General features: G+C 34.5%; 1 protein-coding gene across 1 annotated transcript; it reads left to right on the top strand.

Annotated features, from left to right (window-relative positions):
• Positions 1 to 431: 431 nt before the first annotated feature.
• LOC136039297 (uncharacterized) lies at positions 432 to 20,344 on the top strand. Its single transcript, XM_065722906.1, has 5 exons — positions 432 to 659; positions 1,286 to 1,418; positions 13,477 to 13,622; positions 15,722 to 15,919; positions 20,114 to 20,344. The coding sequence occupies exons 1-5, from the start codon at positions 468 to 470 to the stop codon at positions 20,162 to 20,164; spliced, it is 720 nt and encodes a 239-aa protein (XP_065578978.1). The 5' UTR covers positions 432 to 467; the 3' UTR covers positions 20,165 to 20,344.
• Positions 20,345 to 22,274: the final 1,930 nt, after the last annotated feature.

Consider the following 22,274-nt stretch of genomic DNA (forward strand, 5'->3'; position numbering starts at 1 on the left):
GAAAGTAAAGAGGAACATTTAAACTTAAAAAGAACTGGAATTATTCTACTTATAAAGGGGGCTACTTTTTTCCTCAGCCTTCACTTTTTACGCTAAAGTTTGACTTTTTGACCCAATTCTTTAAGCTGCTCAAACACAAGGGCCGTCGTCGAACTTGAATGAGAAGTATTTTTGAAGGACTTTATAATTTTAGCGTAAAATACAAGGGATGAGGGAGGGGTAGCCCCCTTCATATACAAAATGATTTCTGTTCGTTTCAGTTTTAATGTTGCTCCTTATTTTCAGTTGAAAAACTACGTTTTTTTATTTAATACGTCAAAACATGACATTAATCTTTCCCCATCAGATAGTCAAAGCAAGTCAAAGCAAGGCAGAAAAGCTTCAAAAACGTCTTCAAAAGTCTTGCATAATACAAGTTGCTATAGATACGGAGAATGTTTATTCTTGAAGTCAAACAGTAAACCAAAATGTCATGCAAAAGTTTGTCATTTTCTTTGTTGAGCTATAAAAAGCCAGTATTAGTAACAAATAATTTCTGTGAAGGAAGCACTTCAACTGGAAAAACAGATGAATCTGGGCTAATATGTCAAGAAACTTTGAATTCAATTTTGCGACCGCGGACGTGGATTGATGACGAAGGAGCAGCATGGATGCAAGAGGTACGTTTTCTCTTTCTCAAAATAACGTATAGGAGAACCAGGGAAATAAATAGGGTGGGGTCTGAAGGCCCACCCCTGTCTGAATCCTTAGGTTTGTGCAATGGTTTGTGTGATTTATAACATTTTTCATTTAAATTTGCCATTTTTAGAATTTGTGCGCCCCCATCTTCATTTACGCACTCCTCAGAGCTAATGGCCCTATCTTCACTTTACATTAATCCTTTCATTGAAAGAGATCCTTGGGGATACGTTATACTGAATTTTTCTCTACAAAACGGTGAAAAACCCAAGTTAATTTGCAGTTTTTTAAGGTCTAACACTATTTTTTGGCCTTTTCTACCGGACTGGAGATGAAATAGTATTTCCACCTATGGAATCAGATGCTTATTTCTCTCTTGAGTAAAGTGTGAGAATATCATATACATGATACATTTTTTAATTTTGGCCACGATTTATATAGCAAATGTAATATGCATTTGATTCAAAACCTGATTCTGTAAACTGCTAAAACCCAAAGATAGTTTCCTGGTTTCCATATTTCCTGGTTTTGTCATTGAGGATAGAGTCCACCTGTCTTCAAGTCCGGCAACTCGTTTTATACCCTACCTCAATATTTTCCTTTACAGGTATCAAGCACTCCTGGGTCAAGGACAGATGTTATAGCCCTCCGTGAGAGATTGAATTACAAGCTAAGACAAAGACAATCTAGGCCAGTCGGATTTTGTCCTATAAGAAGGGAATTATATAGTCAATGCTTTGGTAAGTTGTGGAGGAATTTATCTCAAAAGGCTCTAAGTTTATATTCAAATTTACTAACAGCAGTCAAACTTTTCCAGAAATGCTTTTATCTGTCATCGTTATGAGTAAGCATTATAGTCTATATAAGTGTGTCTATGTAAGTGGTCTATATAAGTAGTAAATGTGCAAAAGCCAGACCTCATTTGGTATTTTCCACAAATTGTGAAGAATTGTATTTTCTGGAAGCTTTCAGTCTTTACTATCCAAGTTTAAATGAACGAGTAAATGAGTACTTATTTCCGAATTAAAAAAATAGCAATTAACAAACTGAGCCTGAATATATCAGAGGCACCGGTGTAGAGCTGCCTAAGTAAAGGGCTATTTGCCGTATATTTATTTTTCCTCCAACCACTTCGTGTTAAAACGGCGGTCGTAGGAACTTGGTAGAGGGCTTGTTCGGTTGGAAATCGACGGTTCTAGTCCCCTTTTTAAGAACCAAAAGTGATTAGAGAACAAGCAGTCTCCTTCTATTTTATTTTTGCTATTCAGCACTCGTTACTCCCCCAAAAAATCTGATCAAAATTTTGAGATTGCCATTTTGTTTAGAATTGTCAACTTAATATACTTCTAGAGATAGCATGGCCCCCACAAACTCTGAGACAAGGGTTGTATATTATTTATATTTTACAATATTATCTTTTAATTTACAAATATATTATTAATATTTGAGCTAAGGTCATATCGGTAAGGGACAGATTCTTATGGAAAGTGGGGTCGTAGAAGCTTGGGAAGGTGTTCATATGATTAGAAAATGGAAGATCTAGAGCTGGTCTTGAGGGTTCAAAAGTGATTGGAGGGCAATCAATCCCTTTTCAGCTACCCAGTCCTCAATAAGACCCAATATATTTGATAAAATTTTAAGACAGCTACTTTCTTTCAAAATGTAGTTTACAAAGATCAAAAACCAGATGAACAACAGGGTATTCTTTCTGGAAAACACTGGAATTTTAATTTAACTGAATGTTTCGGTCCTACGTCCAAGGGCCGTCCTCAGCAAAACATAAATATATATAAAAAAAGGTTTACAGCAACATGCACCCAATAAAACTAAAATGATTTTTTTTAAACACTCCCAGCATCCTCTTACATCAGTGAAGTTCAAAAGGACTGATAAATAAAATGAGGTGAAACATGGCAATTCATTGGAATGACAGAAAAATGATCAAAAAGACTTTCTTATTGCTAATCTTACCTTTTTGGCAGCCAACCTCAAAGGCCTTTTTGTAACTGACTCTTTGTTAATGTCTGCTGTTTTTTTTTAATATTTTGTAAGATTTTTTTTAATTAAAATTGTGTATAGAATATTTAGTGAAGATTCCCCCAAGTCCCTATTTAAATATTATTATTAATCTTAAGTCCTTTTTGCAGAAATTTTACACATCTATTTCAAACCCAGACGAAGTTGGGGCTAGTCTTATTGATACCCTTTACAACAACCAAAAAAAGGTTAATTCTCCTGCCAATATAAAACCAGATAATTTGTATGACCTAAAAATTCTATATAATCGCCGTGAATACCATTACATTATTATAACTGAAGCAAATAAAAGTAATTTTCTCGTGGTAATGAATATGACAAATTACGACAAAAAAATTTATTCACATCTAAATGACAAAACTACATATACAGCTATAGCCCCCTATCATACTGATCAGTTTGCTAAAAAAATTATAAATGAATTAAAAAATCTAAAACAAAATAGAAAAATTACCCCTCAATAATGTAATAAAATTTCCCCCGTGATAGCCTTTGTCAGAAATTTTTTGGTCTACCAAAATTAAATAAGCAAGCCATTCCCTTTATTTAAAAAATCATACGTACGTAATTCGATAGATCTAGTCAAAAAACTCAAAAACGTAAGTATCTCAGAAAATACAATTATATGCAGTTTTGACATTATTTCTATGTTTACAAATATTGATGTGACAGTATCGAGCATTTATTAGAAATTAATATAAGTGAAAATTATTAGTTAATAGAAGTTTCAGCAACAGAAATAGATTGCGAGTTCTTAATTTCCTTAGTTAAACTCTGTAACAAGTATTCAATCCACTTCCAACTCCGTAATTCTTTTTGCCAGCAAATATAGGGCTTCTCGATGGGAACAGCCCTCTCCGGGTTACTTGCTAATATACATATAGAACTTATTGAAAATTGGAATTTCACGATGGAATTATGGAATAATGAACTGAGAGGTTTCTTGGGTCACCTTAATATATACGACGGAAATTATAATTTACCTTGGAAATTGAAATTTCAAATAAAATCTCATTCCTAGATGTGTTAATTATTTTAGCACAGATAAACTTAATTTTACTATTTACAGAAAACCAACACAAAACAATAGATATTTGCATTGTAAATAAAACCAGCCCCCACAAGTTAAAGGAGCTATCGCAGTATCCCTCGTCGATCGTGCCCTAAACATTTATTCTGATTCCCACATCACAGGAGAACTAAACTTTATCAGGGACATACTTTTTGGAAACGGGAAAAGACACTCCCGTAAAATCAGTGGTTGTTTACCATGTGAGAATCCTGATAAACACGTCCCACACATCCCAAAAGTCACTACGGATCTTAAAAAGTTTTGACACAAAATAATATCTATGTAGTATTTACCAATAATTTCAATTTCATTTTCTCCATAATTTCACCGTGAAATTCCTTCATCCATTTAACGTCCCCAAAAGATAGGTTTCAAGGTATGTGAATTTAACACCCAATTTTCAATAAGTTTTACATATATATTAGCAAATAGCCCGGATAGGGCTGTTCCCATGGAGAAGCCCTTTATTTCCAGGTAAAAAGAATTAAAGAGTTGGAAGTGCATTGAATACCTGTTACGGAGTTTAACCAGGGTCATTAGGAACTCACCATCTATTGCTGTTGCTGAAACTTCTATTAACTGATAATTTTAATTTATTTTAATTTCTAATGATTGCTCAGTTACTGTTATATTAGCATTTGCATACAAAGAAACAATGTGGATTCTGCTTATAATTGTATTTTGTGAGATACTTGCGTTTTTGAGTTTTTCGACTTAATCTATCAAATTACATATGTATAATCTTTAGAATAAAGCAAGAGGTTTGAAGGCTGTGCATAGTTATTCTCCAATATTGGAGGTGGGGGCTTTCGTACAAGCTACGATTGGCCTTAAGGGTATGCATTGCTTCTTTAATTCTGGTAGACCATAAAATTTTGGACAAAAGCCACCACAGAGGAAAATTTTCTTATATAATTGTGGGGTAAATTTAACATTTTGTTTTAGATTTTTTATTTCATTTAAAGTTTGCAAGCAAACTCATAAATAAATAAGTCTGTCGTATCTCCATCAAAACATTTGTTTAGTTATAATAATGGATGGATATTCCTGGAGATTAGATAAAAATTTTAGGTCATACAAATTATCAGGTTTTATATTGGCAGGAAAATTAACCTTTTTTGTTGAAAAGGGTACCAATAAGACTAACCCTAACTTCCTCTGGGCTGGAAATAAACGTATAAAATCTGTGCAAAGAAGACTCTTGAGAGTAAATTAAAATTACCACAGGAAGTTTGTTTTGGAAAAAAAGAGAATTTGTCCTTTTTCGAAAGTTTGAATTTCCTCTGGCTCAAGTGTTCTAGATGAAAGATTAACAACAGCCGATCCGGGAGTGAATCTTGGAGTATAAAAAGGGTTATTCGTCGAAGATTCATATTTTAGGTTTTCCAATTTTTTAATAAATCATTCCCTTTACAAGTGAAAACCATGATAAAACAAATTTCTTTCCAATCTAGGTACCTGGCAAAAATGAACAGTAAATAGATTTTTCAATAGGAATTTTTCTAAACATCTTCTTTTAGAGAAAATAGTGTATCTGTTTTGTTTTTTGGTCTTTAATAATATGCATTAATTTTTTTAAGTGTAATATATGAGTAAGTTGCTCTTCCTTCCTGGTATTTAAGCATAATCTGAATCTTAAACACTTGGGAATAAGATTTTCAAGACATTTCGAGACACTTCAAGGTATTTTAAAACATTTTTCTCCAAGAGGTTTTCAAGATGTTTCAAGACATTCCAAGACGTTTTTTAAGACATTTTTCTTCAAGACATTTTTCAAGACATTTCTAGAGGTTTTAAGACATTTTCTTCAATAATTTTTCAAGGCTTTTCAAGACATTTCAAGACGTTTTTTAAAACGTTTTTTTGCATTTTTTTTTTATGATCTCTTTAGTTTTTATGTAATAGGGGAACGTCTACACGTGTTAAAGATGCTGCATTCACATGTGAAATGCTAGACTTGGGGCCCGTCAGAAAATCCCCGCTTGTAACCGAGGAGGGCAATGAGATGGTATGTAATGACATCACAAACGTGGGATCTTACACAATACTTTACGAGATTCCCTTTTCTTCAAGATTTCTTTTCTTGCTGTTAGAGATAAGAGAGAGGGTTGCTGTTAGAGATGTTTAAGCAATATTAAAAGGTGTTTCTGAGAGGTCCTCATGAAAGTCCCTCATTTCTTTTAACTAAATGTTAGATCTCAGTCCCCTCCCACCGGTGAAATATTCATTTAAAACATTCACCTTAACTTCTAGAACATGTCAGTCCAAGAAATTCACACCACTGTGGCAATTTTTGATGAAAATTATGCTTAGAGTCCATTAATTCGTGGTTTCTTAAGCAAACCCTTTCGCAATGCCCCTAAAATACTTCACACCCCCCCCCCCCCCCGTTGTATTTGTCATCATATCTGAGGTATTTTCAAGCTTTTCTACAAAAATAAGCTTATAAATCTAAAATTGAACAATATTTTTATTAGAACAGCGGGACTTAGCGTTTCATTGTTAGAATGCAATAGTCCAAGGCAATTCACGCAACTTAGAATTAAAGACATTTCTTGAACGAACCTTCTTCTTATTTCCAATAGTTTTATGAAAATTGATTGCATGATAACACCCTGCGGCACAGGTCATCATTATGTGGTTGTGTGTGTGTGTGAGTAGGTGTGTGTGTTTGTTTCTTCCTCTCTGTGTTTTCGTCTCTCTCTCCGTGCCTGTGTGTCTAAATGTGTGTGACTGTGTGTCTTACTTTGTATGGTTGTGTGTGTGTGTATTTGTGTGGGTGTTTCTTCCTCTGTGTGTTTTTGTTTCTCTCTCTGTGCCTGTGTGTCTGGCTTTCTGTGCCTACGTGTGTGTGTGTTATCCCTCTGTGTGTTTTTGTCTCTCTCCGTGCCTATTTCTGTGACTGTGTGTGTGTGTGTTTCCCTCTATTTGTTTTTCTCTCTCTTTCTCCGTGCCTGTGTGTCTGACTGTTTGTGTCCCTGTCTGTCTGACAGTATGGATGTGTGTGTGTGTGTTTTTCCCTCTGTGTCCTTTTGCCTCTCTCTCCGTGCCTGTAACCATTTCAAATAGTTACCGCAAACTCCAAGGGATTGTAGACGTTTGAGTAGAATATTAAAATCCACTGTATCGAAGGCTTTTCTAAAATCGATAAAAATAGTCAAAGGGATTTACAGTATCGTAAAGAAAATACACGACGTCCGACGTCGAGTAACCTTTCCTAAAGCTGAGCTGGTTTTGACTTAACATCCCCGTTTTCATAAGGTGATCACAAAGCCTCTTATGCACAATTTTTTCAAATATTTTTGAAAGTAAGGGTAGGATTGATATGGGTCTATAATTTTCAATTTCTAGCTTAGAACCTCTGTGAAAGAGGATTACTTTTGCCCTTTTAAGCGCATCAGGGAATACACTGGTTTGGAGGGAAAGATTGATTACATGGACTAGACATGGTATTAAGTAACACATCACTGACTTAAAAGTTTTCAGATTAATGCCATCTGTCCCTCCTGAATTCGATTTGATTGTTTTCACAACCTTCAGAACTTCATCTCCAGTACAAGGCTGAAAGTCATTTTCATTTCCAATTCCTCTATCATGCATAAATTCATCTTTCAATAAATCGTTATTAAAATTCACTAACCCTTGCGCCTGTACAATTTGCCCAACACTTGAAAAAACTCAGCCAATTTATTTTTGATACTCATTTCATCATTAACAAGTTCTCCTTGAATCAGTAGTGAATTGGGCGGAGCTTCTTTCTTCTTTCCCAATTGGTCATTAATAACTTTCCAAATTCCATTAGTATTATCCTTATTCAAACTCAATTGAATTGAGTTTCTTTTTTTAAGGTATTCTTTTTTAGCTTTTCTTCTCATCGAGTTTACTTTATTGCGTATTATTTTGAATTCTTCCAGTTTCTTGGCACATTCACTATTTAAATATTCCACGTACGCTTGATTTCTTAAATCTGACGCTTTAAGAATTTCAATAGTTATCCAGGGTTTCCTGGGCTCACGCTTACGTGGTTTTGTGAATTTCACTGGGCAAGTCTTATCATAAATTGGTTGTACGACCCCCATCATACGATCAAATACATCAGAAGTGTCATCTTTTATATCCATAATCTCACGAAAATCAATGGTACTCAACTCTTCGCCAAACCTCTGTAAATTCACCTTTTTTAATGACCTAGTCTTCACTTTTTTTATTTTATTTCTTTTTATTGGGCCACAAGGTACCGCTTCAACAATTTCGAAATGGTCTGTTCAAAGGTATAAAACCACATCGGCATAACTACGGTCCAGATACTTAGAACCAACAAAATATTATCAATGAGAGTGGCTGAATGACCCGTATCACGTGTTGGAATATTCACTTGGAGGAAAAGATCACGAGCAACCATCAAATTAAAAAAATCTAAATTCACTCCATTCAATGTAAGCAGATCAAAATTGAAATCCACCCATACAAATAAAATTTAAACCTGTCCGAGACACCACACACGCAAGTTGATCAGCCCACGTTCAAATTCTTCCAAGCTAGCACTCGGTGGTCTATACACAACACTAATCAAAAATTTACTACTTCCCATATCTAATTCCCGACTAAAACTTTCAAACTTACCCTCTATCCAAACATCAATATCATTGTGTTGCGAGAGCAACACTTTGGTTTTGTCTCGTTTTTTTTTTCCTATGTCACCGATCTCAACTTATTCCTGAAAACTGGTAAGGGTCTAGTAAAAGCCCACAGTACTTTTGGCTGGGGCCCAAAAGGATGGTTTTTGCTTGTCCACGAGCAAGAGCCTATGGCGTGCAAAGTGAAGTGGAGTTATATAGCCTATGTCAGAGAGGAGCATCTGAAGTTTTGCAGCCAAGCTTTCGTTTCATCAAAGCATGTTTCTGCTTTCGAGTGGAAAGCTCCGTTCTAGCAGGCAAGCAGGCAGGCACCACTTTCAAGTTGAAGATGGACTAAGATCTATAAGTGTTAAATATGCGTGGCAGTTACCCGGCCGCACAGCCAATATATCTTTTTTTAGTGATAAATAGAAAAATTTACAGAAGCAAAAATGTGGTATTTTCTCACGGTTCCGGAAGTGCTGCCATCTATTGTTTCTATCAATTTCTGTTCGTGATTTCAGCTGAGTTTATCATTCGGTTTTTCGGACTTGGGATTGCGGTAGAGAAATGGTATCAGCTGTGTCTAATAAACTTTAAAAGTTCTCTCATTGCTAAGGAAATTGGAGCTTATCCTTTGCTCCTTTCTAAGTGGCGACGTTGAAAAGTTGGCCTACGGCAAAAAAAATCCACTTTTGAACTAAGACAGATAGAATTTTTTTTCGACGGCAATCGATAGCTTTTGATGAGCTAATCAAATTATATGACATCTATTTTTTGGTACAAAAATTCCTTCATGATGTGAACCAGTTTGAAAGTTTCAAGGGGTTGACAACTTCAGTAGTAAGGTACACGGTGAAACGAAATCTGTGCCGATACAAATTGTGAGACATATGGAGGACTTGTAAGCAACTGTTGGCTGTTAGGTAATAATCACCTGAGGCTGAGGCAATGAGGGGTTAGTAACTTTTTCTAGTTGGTGTATCTATTATTTGTTTCCAGTGTATTTGATGGTAAAACCAATTTGGTTCCAGCGGTAAGACATGTAGGGGACTTGTAAGTAATAATCTGCTGTTAGGCTACAGTCATCTTCAGCGATAAGGCGTTTGCAACTATACTAGTTGGTGTACCGATTTATTTGTTTCCAGTGAACTTGATGCATGTCACAGGAGAGGGACTTATAAGTAAGAATCGGTTCACTTTGGGCGAGAAACGGCTGTTAGCTCATAATCATCTTCGGCAATGAGGGGTTTGTCACTTTTGCTAGTTGGTGTAGCTATTATTTGTTTTCGGTGTATTTGATGGTTAAACCAATTTGGTTCCAGTGGTAAGACATGTAGGGGACTTGTAAGTAATAATTGGCTGTTGGGCTACAATCATCTTCAGCGATGAGGGGTTTGTAACTTTTGCTAATCGGTGTTCCCATTAATTTGTTTCCGGTGAACTTGATGTCTATCACGGGGGGAGGGACTTGTAACTAAGAATCTGTTCACTTTGGGCAAGAAATTTGTGCTAATTTGTGCACATTATACTCGATCTCTTTAAATCTGATAGAATTAAGTGTTTACGCAACGGGTACAAACGATAACGTAAAACAATAAGGTAGCTTCGTATTAATTAGTGTCACCTATGGTATTTTAATCCTGAAAAGTTACGGATAGTTTTATACTACCAACTAGATTATATAAGATATTGTTCTAATTTTTCATCCGTCACGATGTCTACGATTGAAAAGGATAAAGTTCAACTGGCTGCAAAGTCAATTTAGCCCCTTCTTTCGATATTATTTTGTAGTTGTTGTTTTTTCAATGCTGTGGAATAGCCTTTGGTCATGTGATAACTGATTGTGTTCTTGTTAGAACATACCGTTTTAAAAACTTCAATAGGTTGACAACTTCATCATTTAACCGATACTGAAGAAACAAGCACAAACGAGAATGTAAAACAATGAGATAGTTTCGTAATAATTAATAGGATGTCATATATGGTATTTTGATCCTTAAAAGTTAGGGATAGCTTTATAATACAAACTAGATTATATAAGATAATGTTCCGAGTTTTCATCCGTCACGATGTCTACAATTGAACAGGATAAAGTTCAACTGGCTGCAAAGTCAATTTAGTCCCTTCTTTCGATACTACTTTGTTGTTGTTCTTTCAACGCTGAGGAATAGCCTTTGATCATATGATTATTGATCAATAGCGAAGAAACAAAACCAAAGTGCTGCTCTCGTAACACTTTAGCCGGCGAAGCCGGACAAAGGTTGCCGCAACACTTCACGTTGCCCGGGCAACGTAGGTCTAGTTTCTTACTTGCCATGTCAACGACTTAGAAATCAAACACGCAATTCCCCCTCTATAAAGTGACGTAAGTCACTTTAGGGAACAGTGAAACAGCAATTTCCTGACAACAAAGGCACCGTGGCTACCACAGGCTTTTGCTGAAAAATGCTCAACAAGAGCAGAACGAGTTGATATTAGGTCTGACGCAATCGGAATTAATTTTATAGACTTATTTTCCCCTGGTTTTTAAATCGATTTAGTGTAGTATAGTTTTACCCTGCGCTGATTTCATTGCTGGAACTTGTACAATTTGGTACGCTAAGCACTATTTGTTGTTGAATACACAGTTGCTATACCATGTCTGACTTGTATCTTTGATTTGCCAGTGTGTCTTGTTTTATGTAGTCTAGTTATGGCCTACACTGAAGTCCATAGTTACATCTGACTTGTATCTTTAATTTACATTTGTATCTTTTTGCTTTATTTTAATTGAAGATGAGTCAATACTCGAAACAAGCATTGACTCCATACTTGCACATTTGAGCATACATCATCTATTGTTCAATCAATTCCTGCTACTTTGTTTGGCTTTTGTGTTCAACTACAACTTCTTCATTTTAAACGCTTTTATTTAATTCATTATTTTTAGAAGACCAGATCTTGAAATATCAATCACATACACGTTGAAAACTAAAATATTCAATATATATGAATAATACTTTAGCTGATGGTTGTTTGCAATAAAAGTATCTGTGGTCTCAGCATGAAATAGGGTAAATGACCTATTTTAGGGAAAGACCACTATTCTTTGGCATTTCGGAAAAATAGAAATGGGTTTTTCGACCACTCCTGTTTACAGCGTGATGCAATGTGAGGGTAGAAACAAGCACCCTTCCTTTTTGGTGAAATTTTCACAAATAGGCGGTCAGCATAAATTGAAAATGCGGTCTCTCTTTTGACAAGCCATTGAAAAGAAAAATCATATTTAAAATTTGTGATTTATGATTTATGGAATAAATATCAAGTTATAAAAGTTGCATTTTAGAATCAGAAGAAAATCAAGCTTCTGTTAATATTTGAATATATATATAAAAATCAGATTTTGTTTGTGTGTCTGTCCGTCTGTCTGCATATGACGTCTGAATTATTTCATCATATACCAATTCAAAAACGAATGTATTCAAGCCGAAGTAGCTGAGTTGGTAAAGCGTTATGTTCCAGGTTCTAGGTCCGAGAGGTTCCAGGTTCGAACCTTGGCTTTAGCATTAATACAAAAGATGAAAAAAGCTAAAAAAGGTAAAAACTACAAAAAAAACTGAAAAGATAATACTAAAAAACTAAAAAAGCTAAAAGACTAAAAAAAACTAAAAAAAAGGTAAAAAACTAAAAACTAAAAAAGAAATAAAAACTAAAAAGAAATAAAACTAAAAACTAATAAAACTAAAAACTGAAAAAGAAAAAAACTAAAAAAAAGGAAAAAAACTGAAAAATAACCAAAAAAGAAACTAAAAAGAAAAAAAAAAAAAAAAGAAAAAATTTATTTCATCATATACCAATTCAAAAACGAATGTATATACAGACCGGGACACAGGGAATATAAATGACGACCGGGAAACTCAAAGAGAAATTACAGACTGGGACACCGGGACCCAAATGACAACTGGGACGTGTGTGTTGAATGACGTCATGTTTGTTGACTATAAATGACGACTGGGGCACAGGGACATAACTAAAACAGGGATGCCGGGGGGCACAGGGGGATATATAAATGACGATGTGGACACAGGTAATGTTTGATTAGCAATCACCATCAACAAAGTTCAAGGGCAATCATTAGAATAATGAGGTATAGATCTGAATACGGATTGTTTTTCCCATGGACAATTATATGTTGCATTTTCAAGAGTCGGTGAACCTGACAATCTATTTATATGTACAGACAATGGGACAGCGAAGAATGTTGTATATTCGCAAGTTTTACGCAGTTAAAAACATATATATATATATATATATATATATATATATATATATATATATATATATATATATATATATATATATATATATATATATATATATATATATATATATATATATATATATATATATATATATATATATATATATATATATATATATATATATATATATATATATATATATATATATATATATATATATTCACAGGTGGGACACAGGGACACAACTACAATGGCGCGTAACTAATATGGCGCGTAACGACTTACACACGCGGGGGGCTTGGAGGGGTATGAAGCGCCCCCAACAGCTAGTATTTGAATAAAACTGAAACACTGAAAGGATACATACATCAAAAAAGGATAACTGGTATTTCCAAAACAAGGTCCTTATAGGTAAGCCAATAAACTAATGATTTCATTTGTTTAATCTTGAATAATTTTAACAATAACCATATTGTTGCATAGCTTAGGTTTTTAGCTATTCGTTGATATGTACAATTCTTCTCAATGCCTATTTGGCAACAAGATGTGAGGGTTTTTGTTTTGCATAATTTTGCTCAATTGAATACTGGTTTTCTACCCTACTACAAGTGAGATTTGTAATATGACAAACTAAAAAAGAAAGTGTGAGGCTGCTATAGCAGAGTCAATTAGGATTTTCCATGCTCTCATTTTTGGTTTCAAAGAGTTTACTTTTTTCCATAAAGAAGCTAAAAAACATAAATCTTTATTGTTTTATTTTTTACATTGGATATATAGGCATTCTTTCTAAGCTATTTTTGAATGGCCTGTTTCCCCTTTTTCCTTGCAGATGAGTTAATACGACAAACAAGCATAAACTGTTCAGAATCTGGACTTTTATTGGTGGAAGTACGTGACGAAATAAGCACAAGCATGAACGCTCTAATCCAGCTTTACGAAAGCGCCGTGGCTTACACAGTATCGAAAGATCTAAAGGTATGCAAGGTTATGAAGCTGAGGTACATTTAGAACTTTTATTAGTTTTTCTTCAGGTCTCCCCAGTTACCTTATATTATGAGATTCTTACATTGAGACTAAAATTAAGATGAGAAGCAGAAGATAGTTTTGCTTTAACGTGAGTGGAATAATGCCATTAAGTAGGGTTTTTAAATTTTGAGCAATTCTGCCCCGACACAAAAACGGTTTTGTTAAAATGAGCCAAGATCTGAGAGCAAAACTGTCCTACTGCTCGGAATTTCATTCTGAGAAAAAAAGCGATTAAATGTTTTGAGCGCTCCTTTTCGAAACATACATATTCCAGTCAATAAAATTGTATCAGCTTAAGTCTGTCATAGACCGTAAATAATATTGAAAACAGAGTAGGATAGAATAAGCTTCACTCGTAAGGTAATTTGGCTGTCAAGAGAAATGCTAACGTGACAATTAGAAGAGAACTGAAGTTTCTATTGCTAGGAAACAGAGGGTTCTACATAGTCCCCGCGCAGACCATCTGACACAAAAAATTGTGCCAAATGACATAACATCTCTAAAATTTTGTTTTCTAATGGAATAGGATAACTTCATTCTCAGAAGTTCTGAGACTGCAGTGGCTCTAACGAGAAAAAAAAAGAAAATGAGAAGATAAAGCAGATATTTTTGCAAAGACTTACGCTAAACCGTCCTCATTTTTTTAGATGGAAGGACAACACAGTTATACTTATATGTCTTTTAAATATATACAAAAGATATTTTACAAGACAAAATTGTAGATCTTTTTTCCTTATCTTGTTTAATAGCATCAAGGACAAGCTTTGACATCAACATCAAGGACAACTAACTTCAAGGACAAACATAGTGGAAAACTAACATCAAGGACACACGTAGGGGAAAACTTTGTCAAAATGTCTGTGTTGTCTCTTCATTTTATTCACTGGCTAAGAATCACCCTTGTTCGGGTTTGTCTATTTATTGATTTGTTTTTCTTTGCCTCTTGTCGCAAACCTCAATTCGTGATACGAAGTTATCAAATGGAAAGGTAACCCTATACCCCTCCCCAACTCTCCTCATTCTATGGAGCTATGCATATTGATACAGTCCTTTATAAAACATTTGAATTTTTTTCAATAAGGGAGGAGCTGTCACCCTGCACCACCCATTCTAAAGGCTTAGTCTAAAAAATACTCCACAAAATAAAGGGAAATTAGAAGAAGGGGGAATCCTCAAACCCTTTCCTCTTTCCTTTCATATTTGTATGAAATATCACTGACAGGATATCACTTAGGACATTTGGGCCTAGAAGGGCTTGTTTTGAGGCTTCAGCCATCCCTTTCCGGTAGAATAATCCATCAATCCTCTTCTCAATAGTCTATTTTTTTGAAACACAGGATTTGTTTGAGGGGGGTAGGGCCAGCAGTAATGAATCTTAGGAGGGAGTGGGAGAACAATAATGAAATAAAATTCAATTCTATAATTTGAATAAGAAATGCTCAGAATCTCACAAAAATTTAGAATTTAGAGGGGCAGGGGCCCAAAGCTCTCCGCTCCGCGTACTTCTCTGGTGTGATGCGTAGCTATTTACTACTGTACAGAATTTGATAAAGTATCAAATAAATAATCAAATAAATAAAGTCTCAGAATTTGATAAATAAATGACGCAACCATTTATTTTGAATGCACTTTTATATTTTCATAGAAATAAATGCGCTGCTGCACGAAATTATGGCCTCTAAATATTGGACACATTTTAGTCGTATTTTTACGAATTGTGTAAATATTTCCTTTGAACGTCGAAAAAATCGTCTCTTTAAACCTTATGAACGTCTAGTAAATAATTTTTACGGAACAGCAAGCTTATAATATAGTCAATGTAACGACTGCACCCAGCTTTTCTTCAATTATACGTAACATCCCAAAAAGTTTAACCAATACTTTTTAAATTGAGTAAATTTTCATATAAGGTTTTACTCATTGGGCCAATTATTCTAAAACATATTCAGAATTGGTAAAAAACTAGCCTTGCCTGGCTGCTTTGAATGCAATCGTTTCAGCTCCTAAATTCATATTTTAAAAAAATTTTAACAAGATTATTATTTCAGTTTCAAAAAGATGAGGAAGGTGTAAAGAATAATATAGACGATTTAAAAAACAAAATTCAAGGACTGGAAACTGAGTTGAAATCTCTTCACATTCAATTCGAACGAGAGAAGGAAGAAATGGAAGAAAAGTTTAAACTTAAAGAAGGAGAGCTTTTATCCCAAATTGAATCACTAGAAAACACGAACAAAACTATTAAGGTAAATGAAAAGTTTATTCATTTTTCACAACTTTTTAATATAGAAAGTAGTCTGACTGGGGACAAAAAAAAAACACATGTCAATGGTTTAAAGGTCAATCTTTATTTTCAACTGAACCATCAGCGGTCATGAGAACTTTACTTACAGATATATATTCCTAAGCAATGACACCAGTGGGAGGTATTCCCGTGGGAGGCATAGGGCTACCCGAATGTACTGGAAGGGAGGCAAAGTATTGCAAAGAACTGTTAGCTAGAAAAGGTGCTATGTCATTTGTAATAATAAGAAAATCATGACGCTTTTCTATGTTACGGCCTTTCAATAAAGGGGGGGGGGTTATAAGACTTCAGGTCGGCCTTGAATACTTTTGCAAGTTTGTTCAAATGTTGATTTGTTCATTACTTTTTTCTGACAACAAACTAAACTTTCCACATTTTAAAAGCACCAACCCTTTATACCGTTTTTTTTTTTCGTGGGAAATTTCACTGTATTCGTAAACCAATGTCAAAGCATACGAGCTCCACAAAGCGTGGCGAAGGTTTGCAAAGACCTATCTAAAAGTCTTTGAAATTGAACTTTTTTTTATACTGGCTCTCCAGACTCAAACAGATTCCTTGCAAATACTAAATTTTCAGAAACTACACTTTGAAGCTAGTAACTAGTAACCTAGTGATTTAACCTAGTGAAGTAACCTAGTGGGTAACCTAGTGAAGTAACCTAGTGAAGTAATTACTAGTGAAGTAACCTAGTGATGACAAATATCGCATTTCCTAGAAGAATAAATAAAAAGGAGTGAAATAGAAATTTCACCAACGTTACAAACCAATATAGAAGGTATTGGAGGTATTTTGAACAGAACATATGGCATCGTTATCCCTTGCTTCATTTCAAACAGCTTTGAAGCTTTTACTTTATTAAATATGGTAAAAAAGTTTTTTCAACTGAAAGTAAGGAGCAACAACCCTTCCTCAGTACCTCACTCTTCAAGTTAAAGTTTTTGGTACTTTTAAAGGAGTTTTTTATTGTTCTAATTAAAGAGCTCTTGTGTTTCAGGAGTTGTTCTTAAGGGATTGGGACAAGAAGTCAAACTTTAGTTTGAAGAACAATTTATTAAGGAGGGGTCAAATCCAATCATTTTCGTCACAATTTTTGTTCATTTCAAGTGTTAATGCTACTCCTTACTTTCAGTAGAAAAACTTGTTGTTTTTTTTTCTATTCGTTTTTTATATAATTCCAGGATATCCGGCTCCCTCTCAGTTGAAAATTTCCTCCCCTGTTTTTCAAATAACGGAATTTTGGAAAATTTTGCTCTCGCAAAAAATTTTCCTGTGGAAAATTTCTCCCGTATAAAAAATCCCAGACAATCACACATAGCATCTTCACATCTAAAATTGGGTCAGCAAAGAGAAATTATGAGAAATAAACAGAAGTACGTATAGGAATTCTGGCAAATTCCTCAGAGTAAAGTTTCCACTGGAAAGTTCCCTCCCCCGAAACCTCTCTCACCAGGGAGAATTCTCCCCGTGAAATTTTGCCCAGCAGAAAATTCAACCACCATCCCCCTCCTCATACAAAATGTCTGCACACTTCCCAATAGCAAATACTGGAGCTGGGCTGTGGGGGTCATGTTATACCCAAAGGCATGGCTATTAGACCATTCAGTTATATCAGACGAATTTGGGTGGGTGGGCGTGAGATGGGGGTTAGCTGCCCTTCAACCTTTATGGTCACTTAAATAGGACACAAGTACCTTTATCTTCCATTTGAGCGAGCCTCCTCCCGATATTCCAGAACCATCAGTTCGATACAATCATACGCGGGAAAAAAATAATAACAAATAAAATAACACGAATCTTTGATTTTCCTTCTGGTAAAAAAAATATATATTTCTGCAGATGGGAGCTTGAGACCTAAAATTGTATGGTTCTCTGGTATTCTGAATATGATGGTGTGATTTTTATTGATATTTCTTCACTTTTTGGGTGTTTTTTTTTTTGCTTTTGTTGTTTTGTTGGGTTATACTAAACTTGGTGAGTGTTAAATATTTGAAGCCAGCATAATGAAGATTTTGATGTGTCAAATCAAGTCAGCTTTTGATGTGTCTATTTAAATCAAAATTCCATTTTTTAGAGTTTCGGTTACTATTGAACCGAGTCACTCCTTACTAACAGTTCGTTAGCACAAATTGTTTGATCTCAATGATCAATTACTTGAAACAAAGCTACGCAAAAACGCAAGGAAAAAATCGGAAGAGCAATGAAATATTAAAGGTTCTGTTCCTAAAATCTGAAGACAGAGTTAATACTTCTAAAACAAAGAACTGAGAATTTAGAATGTGACAAGACACTCCGGCTTAGTCCTCACTTTATATTTTGATTAAATAGAAAAAACAAGTTTTTTTAAATGAAAGTAAGGAGCAACATTAAAACTTAAAACGAACAGAAATTACTCCGTATATGAAAGAGGCTTTTCCTCCTCAACACCCCACTCTTTACGCTAAAGCTGGGGGCCTAGTAAAGAGGGGGCCTAGGTGCCCTACAATTTTTTCGGTCACTTGAAAAGGGCACTAGAACTTTTTATTTCCGTTAGAATGAGCCCTCTCGTGACATTCTAGGACCACTCAGTCGATACGATCACCCCTGAAAAACAAACAAATAAACACGCATCCGTGATCTGTCTTCTGGCAAAAAATGCAAAATTCCACATTTTGTAGATAGGAGCTTGAAACTTCTACAATCTGGTTCTCTGGTACGCTGAATCTGATGGTGTGATTTTCGTTAAGATTATGACTTTTAGGGGGTGTATCCCCCTATTTTCTAAAATGAAGCAAATTTTCTCAGGCTCGTAACTTTCGATGGGTATAACTAAATTTGATGAAACTTATATATTTAAAATTAGCATTAAAATGCGATTCTTTTGAAGTAACTATTGGTATCAAAATTCCATTTTTTAAAGAGTTTCGGTTACTATTGAGCCGGGTCGCTCCTTACTACAGTTCGTTACCACGAACTGTTTGATAAACATCAAAGTACTTAAATGCCTCTTAACTTTACGCTGTCTAAAATAGTAATTGTAATAGCAATACGAAGATGCTCTCTAGCATAGTAATTGATAGAAAAAAACCTTTGGAAAAAAATATTTTCATGTCCCCGAATGCTAAATGATTTAAATTGTAGCCAATTTACCTATATCTATCGTAGAAAGCAATTAAGAACAGCCTTGACACTTGAGTATACAAGCAAGTGCTAGACAATTCTGGACAATTTCTCCGAACAAATAATCCCATTTTAAGCTTCTTTTTAAACTACCTTTATGAAATTGGCCAATTTAGTCTGTGAAGATTTCAAATATTCAATTGTAAAGCTGAATTGAATATTGGAACTAAAACAAGCCCCGACTAAACTTGGCCTTTATATTCTTAAATAATCCCATCGTTGTCCTGGATGACAATTAATCTATACATTTTTTCTTATTAATTAATTTAATATTAATTAATTATATATTTATTAATTAAATTAATTAATAATATTTAATTAATTTATGTAATTAATGTTTATTAATTAATATTAATTAATATTTTAATATTAATTAATATTAATTAATATTTAATTTAATTAATAATATTTAAATTAATTAATCATTAATATTTATTAATTAAGTTCTTATTAATTTTAGAATAAAAATTTGTACCAGAGTGGCGTGACGAATATAATCTTGAGCATAAATACATGTTAAGAGAAATGTAATAGTAATCCCCTGGTATTGTGTATCTACTAGGAATTTTTCTTATGAGAGAAAGGAAATTGGCCTAAAAGGGAGAGAAAGCGAATTCAATGAGTGCAGTTAGAACTTAAACTTTTCACTCGTTTTGGAGAATTTTACCGAGGAGACGCTGAATTTTTTGAGGAAATAAGCTCACCTTTGCTCCCACTTTAGCTACGCATCTGAAAGAGTTATTCTTTGGTGCAAGCTTTAGATCATTCTTGTCATTTATTTTCTGAAGAGGCCAAGAGTACTAAACAGTAAATTAAGACACTGAAAATCTTGTCTAAAGTTAAATTTAAAAAAGGAGCACCTCGAAAAGACGCCGATTTCATTGTTTCTCCGCAGTTTTTGAGAAATTAATAATTACCCGGAAACAGGATACACACAAAAAAAGAAAGATTTCGTTAGTAACTGATTTTTCTTTTCTAGGCAACACTGCAGAGCCTCTTGACGCCATCATCGAAACAGGAAGAATTTTAGTTTACAAAATATGGTCGCAAACCAGCACTTGGGCAAAGTCTTTACATGGAGAGATTTGATACCGTTAACCAAAATATAGAAGAAGAAGAACATAGTTTTTAATGTAAAAAAATGGTAATTAAAATAAGAGCTTTGGATTCAGAAATGATCTTAATTATAGACGAGTCAGAATTGAATTCAGTAGTTTATAGAGTCTGAATTAAGTTTCATTGATAAATTTTATGCCAGATCCGTGCACCCGAAAATTTAGTTTACACCGGTATATGAAAATAGTAAAATGTCTATTAAATAAAAGTGAAAAAGCAGTAAGCAGTAGTTGAAATAAATTCAACTCTTTTCATGCAAAAAGGCTATTCTAATAGTGTACTATGTCTACCATGATAAAATAAAACTAGTTGAGTTTTAATAAAAAGTTTTAATTTAGAAAATCGAACTGTGAACAATATGAGTCATAGATACGGTACATAAAGATAGGAATTCAACGAATGAGACCAGGAGCTCTTTTCTTCTTTAATTTAGGCTGCTGCATTGTGGCTCCTTTGAATATGGAACTAGAAAAGTTTTCAGCATAAATAATCAGGAAAGTGTTAGAATCAAACACTTCATATTACCATTCCACAAACACCATTTCAGAAAACTGAGCATTATAGCTCGAAACTTTTCTTCAACAAGCAACGACGAGCCAGAAAATATTGTAGGAAGTATTCATTTGGGCGTCCATTTATTTGGATGTAAGATAAATACAGAAAAAGGGGTGGTATTTTGGGGTAGAATATGTCTCACTTTCTTACAAATATAATTTTCCATGTATTCTTATTCCCCCGAAGGATAGTAGTGCCTCTTGTCTCTGTGCTGGTGTCAATGGTTGGGTACATCCCAATTCTCCATGTGCAGGCATCCCCGGGAATTAATTTGTGCAATCACTCACCCTTCCTGCTTACCTTCCCCAGATTTCTTCAGGTCCCCATTTAGAGCTGGTTCGACTCTGGCTGAGCTCACAGTTTCACGCCACTGACCTCCGTCCTAAGCCAAATAACCGGCTACGCCTGGGATCGAACCCGTGCCCCACCGACAAAGAATTCTCAAACCAGAACGCCAACCCCTTAACCAGGACGGATCCAATAACATGCTTCTTAGTGTTCAACAATACAGATGTAAAATTTCCCTTCTTTTTAAAACCACTTACTAAGTATTGCAATAAAGCTAGCCACCTCCTCCACGAAACTAATCGTCCAAGAGGTATCATTTTACGGGATTTTGAGTGACTGTACATTCTTTTGAGTGGATTTTTCACATTTTCTTGGCTTAATGATGACCCCCTCAGCCCCTTAATATTCAATAGTCTTTTACCTCTGATCAAATTAATTGTTATCTTCGCAAAACAAAATCATATTCAAATTCCTTCACTCCTTCTGTAAGGTCTTCTGACTTCAGTCCTGAAATGGCTAGTTGTATAATATGGAAAATGATAACCGAATCCGATCAAACGTGCCACTCGTTGAACTAAAAAAAAAAAAAAAAAAAAAAAAAAAAAAAAAAAAAAAAAAAAAAAAAAAAAAAAAAAAAATGTCGCACTTCTTAGCTGATTTTTTTTCTTTTTTGCATGTAGGATTGATTGATTTAGTTTTCTTAATTTATTTTCTTCTATTCATTTTTATTTGATAATCAATTATTGATTCGTTAATGTTTGACTAGTGGAGGAGAGCTGAATTATTGTTATCGCAACACCTACCAAAATAAGTTGGCAGATCTCAACCAAACTTCAGTCAGAAACTAATGTCCTTATTATAACTTCCGGAGATCAGGACTCGACCCACACTATACAAGAAGAAAGGAGGAGGGTCCCTAAATTCACTCATAAGAGCAACAGCTAGAAGGTTTGTTACTTGGCAACCACAATTAGTCAGAAATATCATTTGATCCACTAGTTTTATCTTTCTGAAGTTGCGGAGCCATTCAACCTCTGTTAGGAAAAATGAAAGGCAATACTAATTTCTTGGTGTCAGGAAAATTTTCAAAATAGGTTCTCAGATTTTAACCCAAGTGAGGAGTAAGAACTTGTCTTCTATTTTTTTTAGAGAGAGAGAGGGAGTCCATATCTTTTAAAACC

This window comes from Artemia franciscana, chromosome 19 (genome assembly GCF_032884065.1).
Source record: "Artemia franciscana chromosome 19, ASM3288406v1, whole genome shotgun sequence".
NCBI lineage: Eukaryota > Metazoa > Arthropoda > Branchiopoda > Anostraca > Artemiidae > Artemia > Artemia franciscana.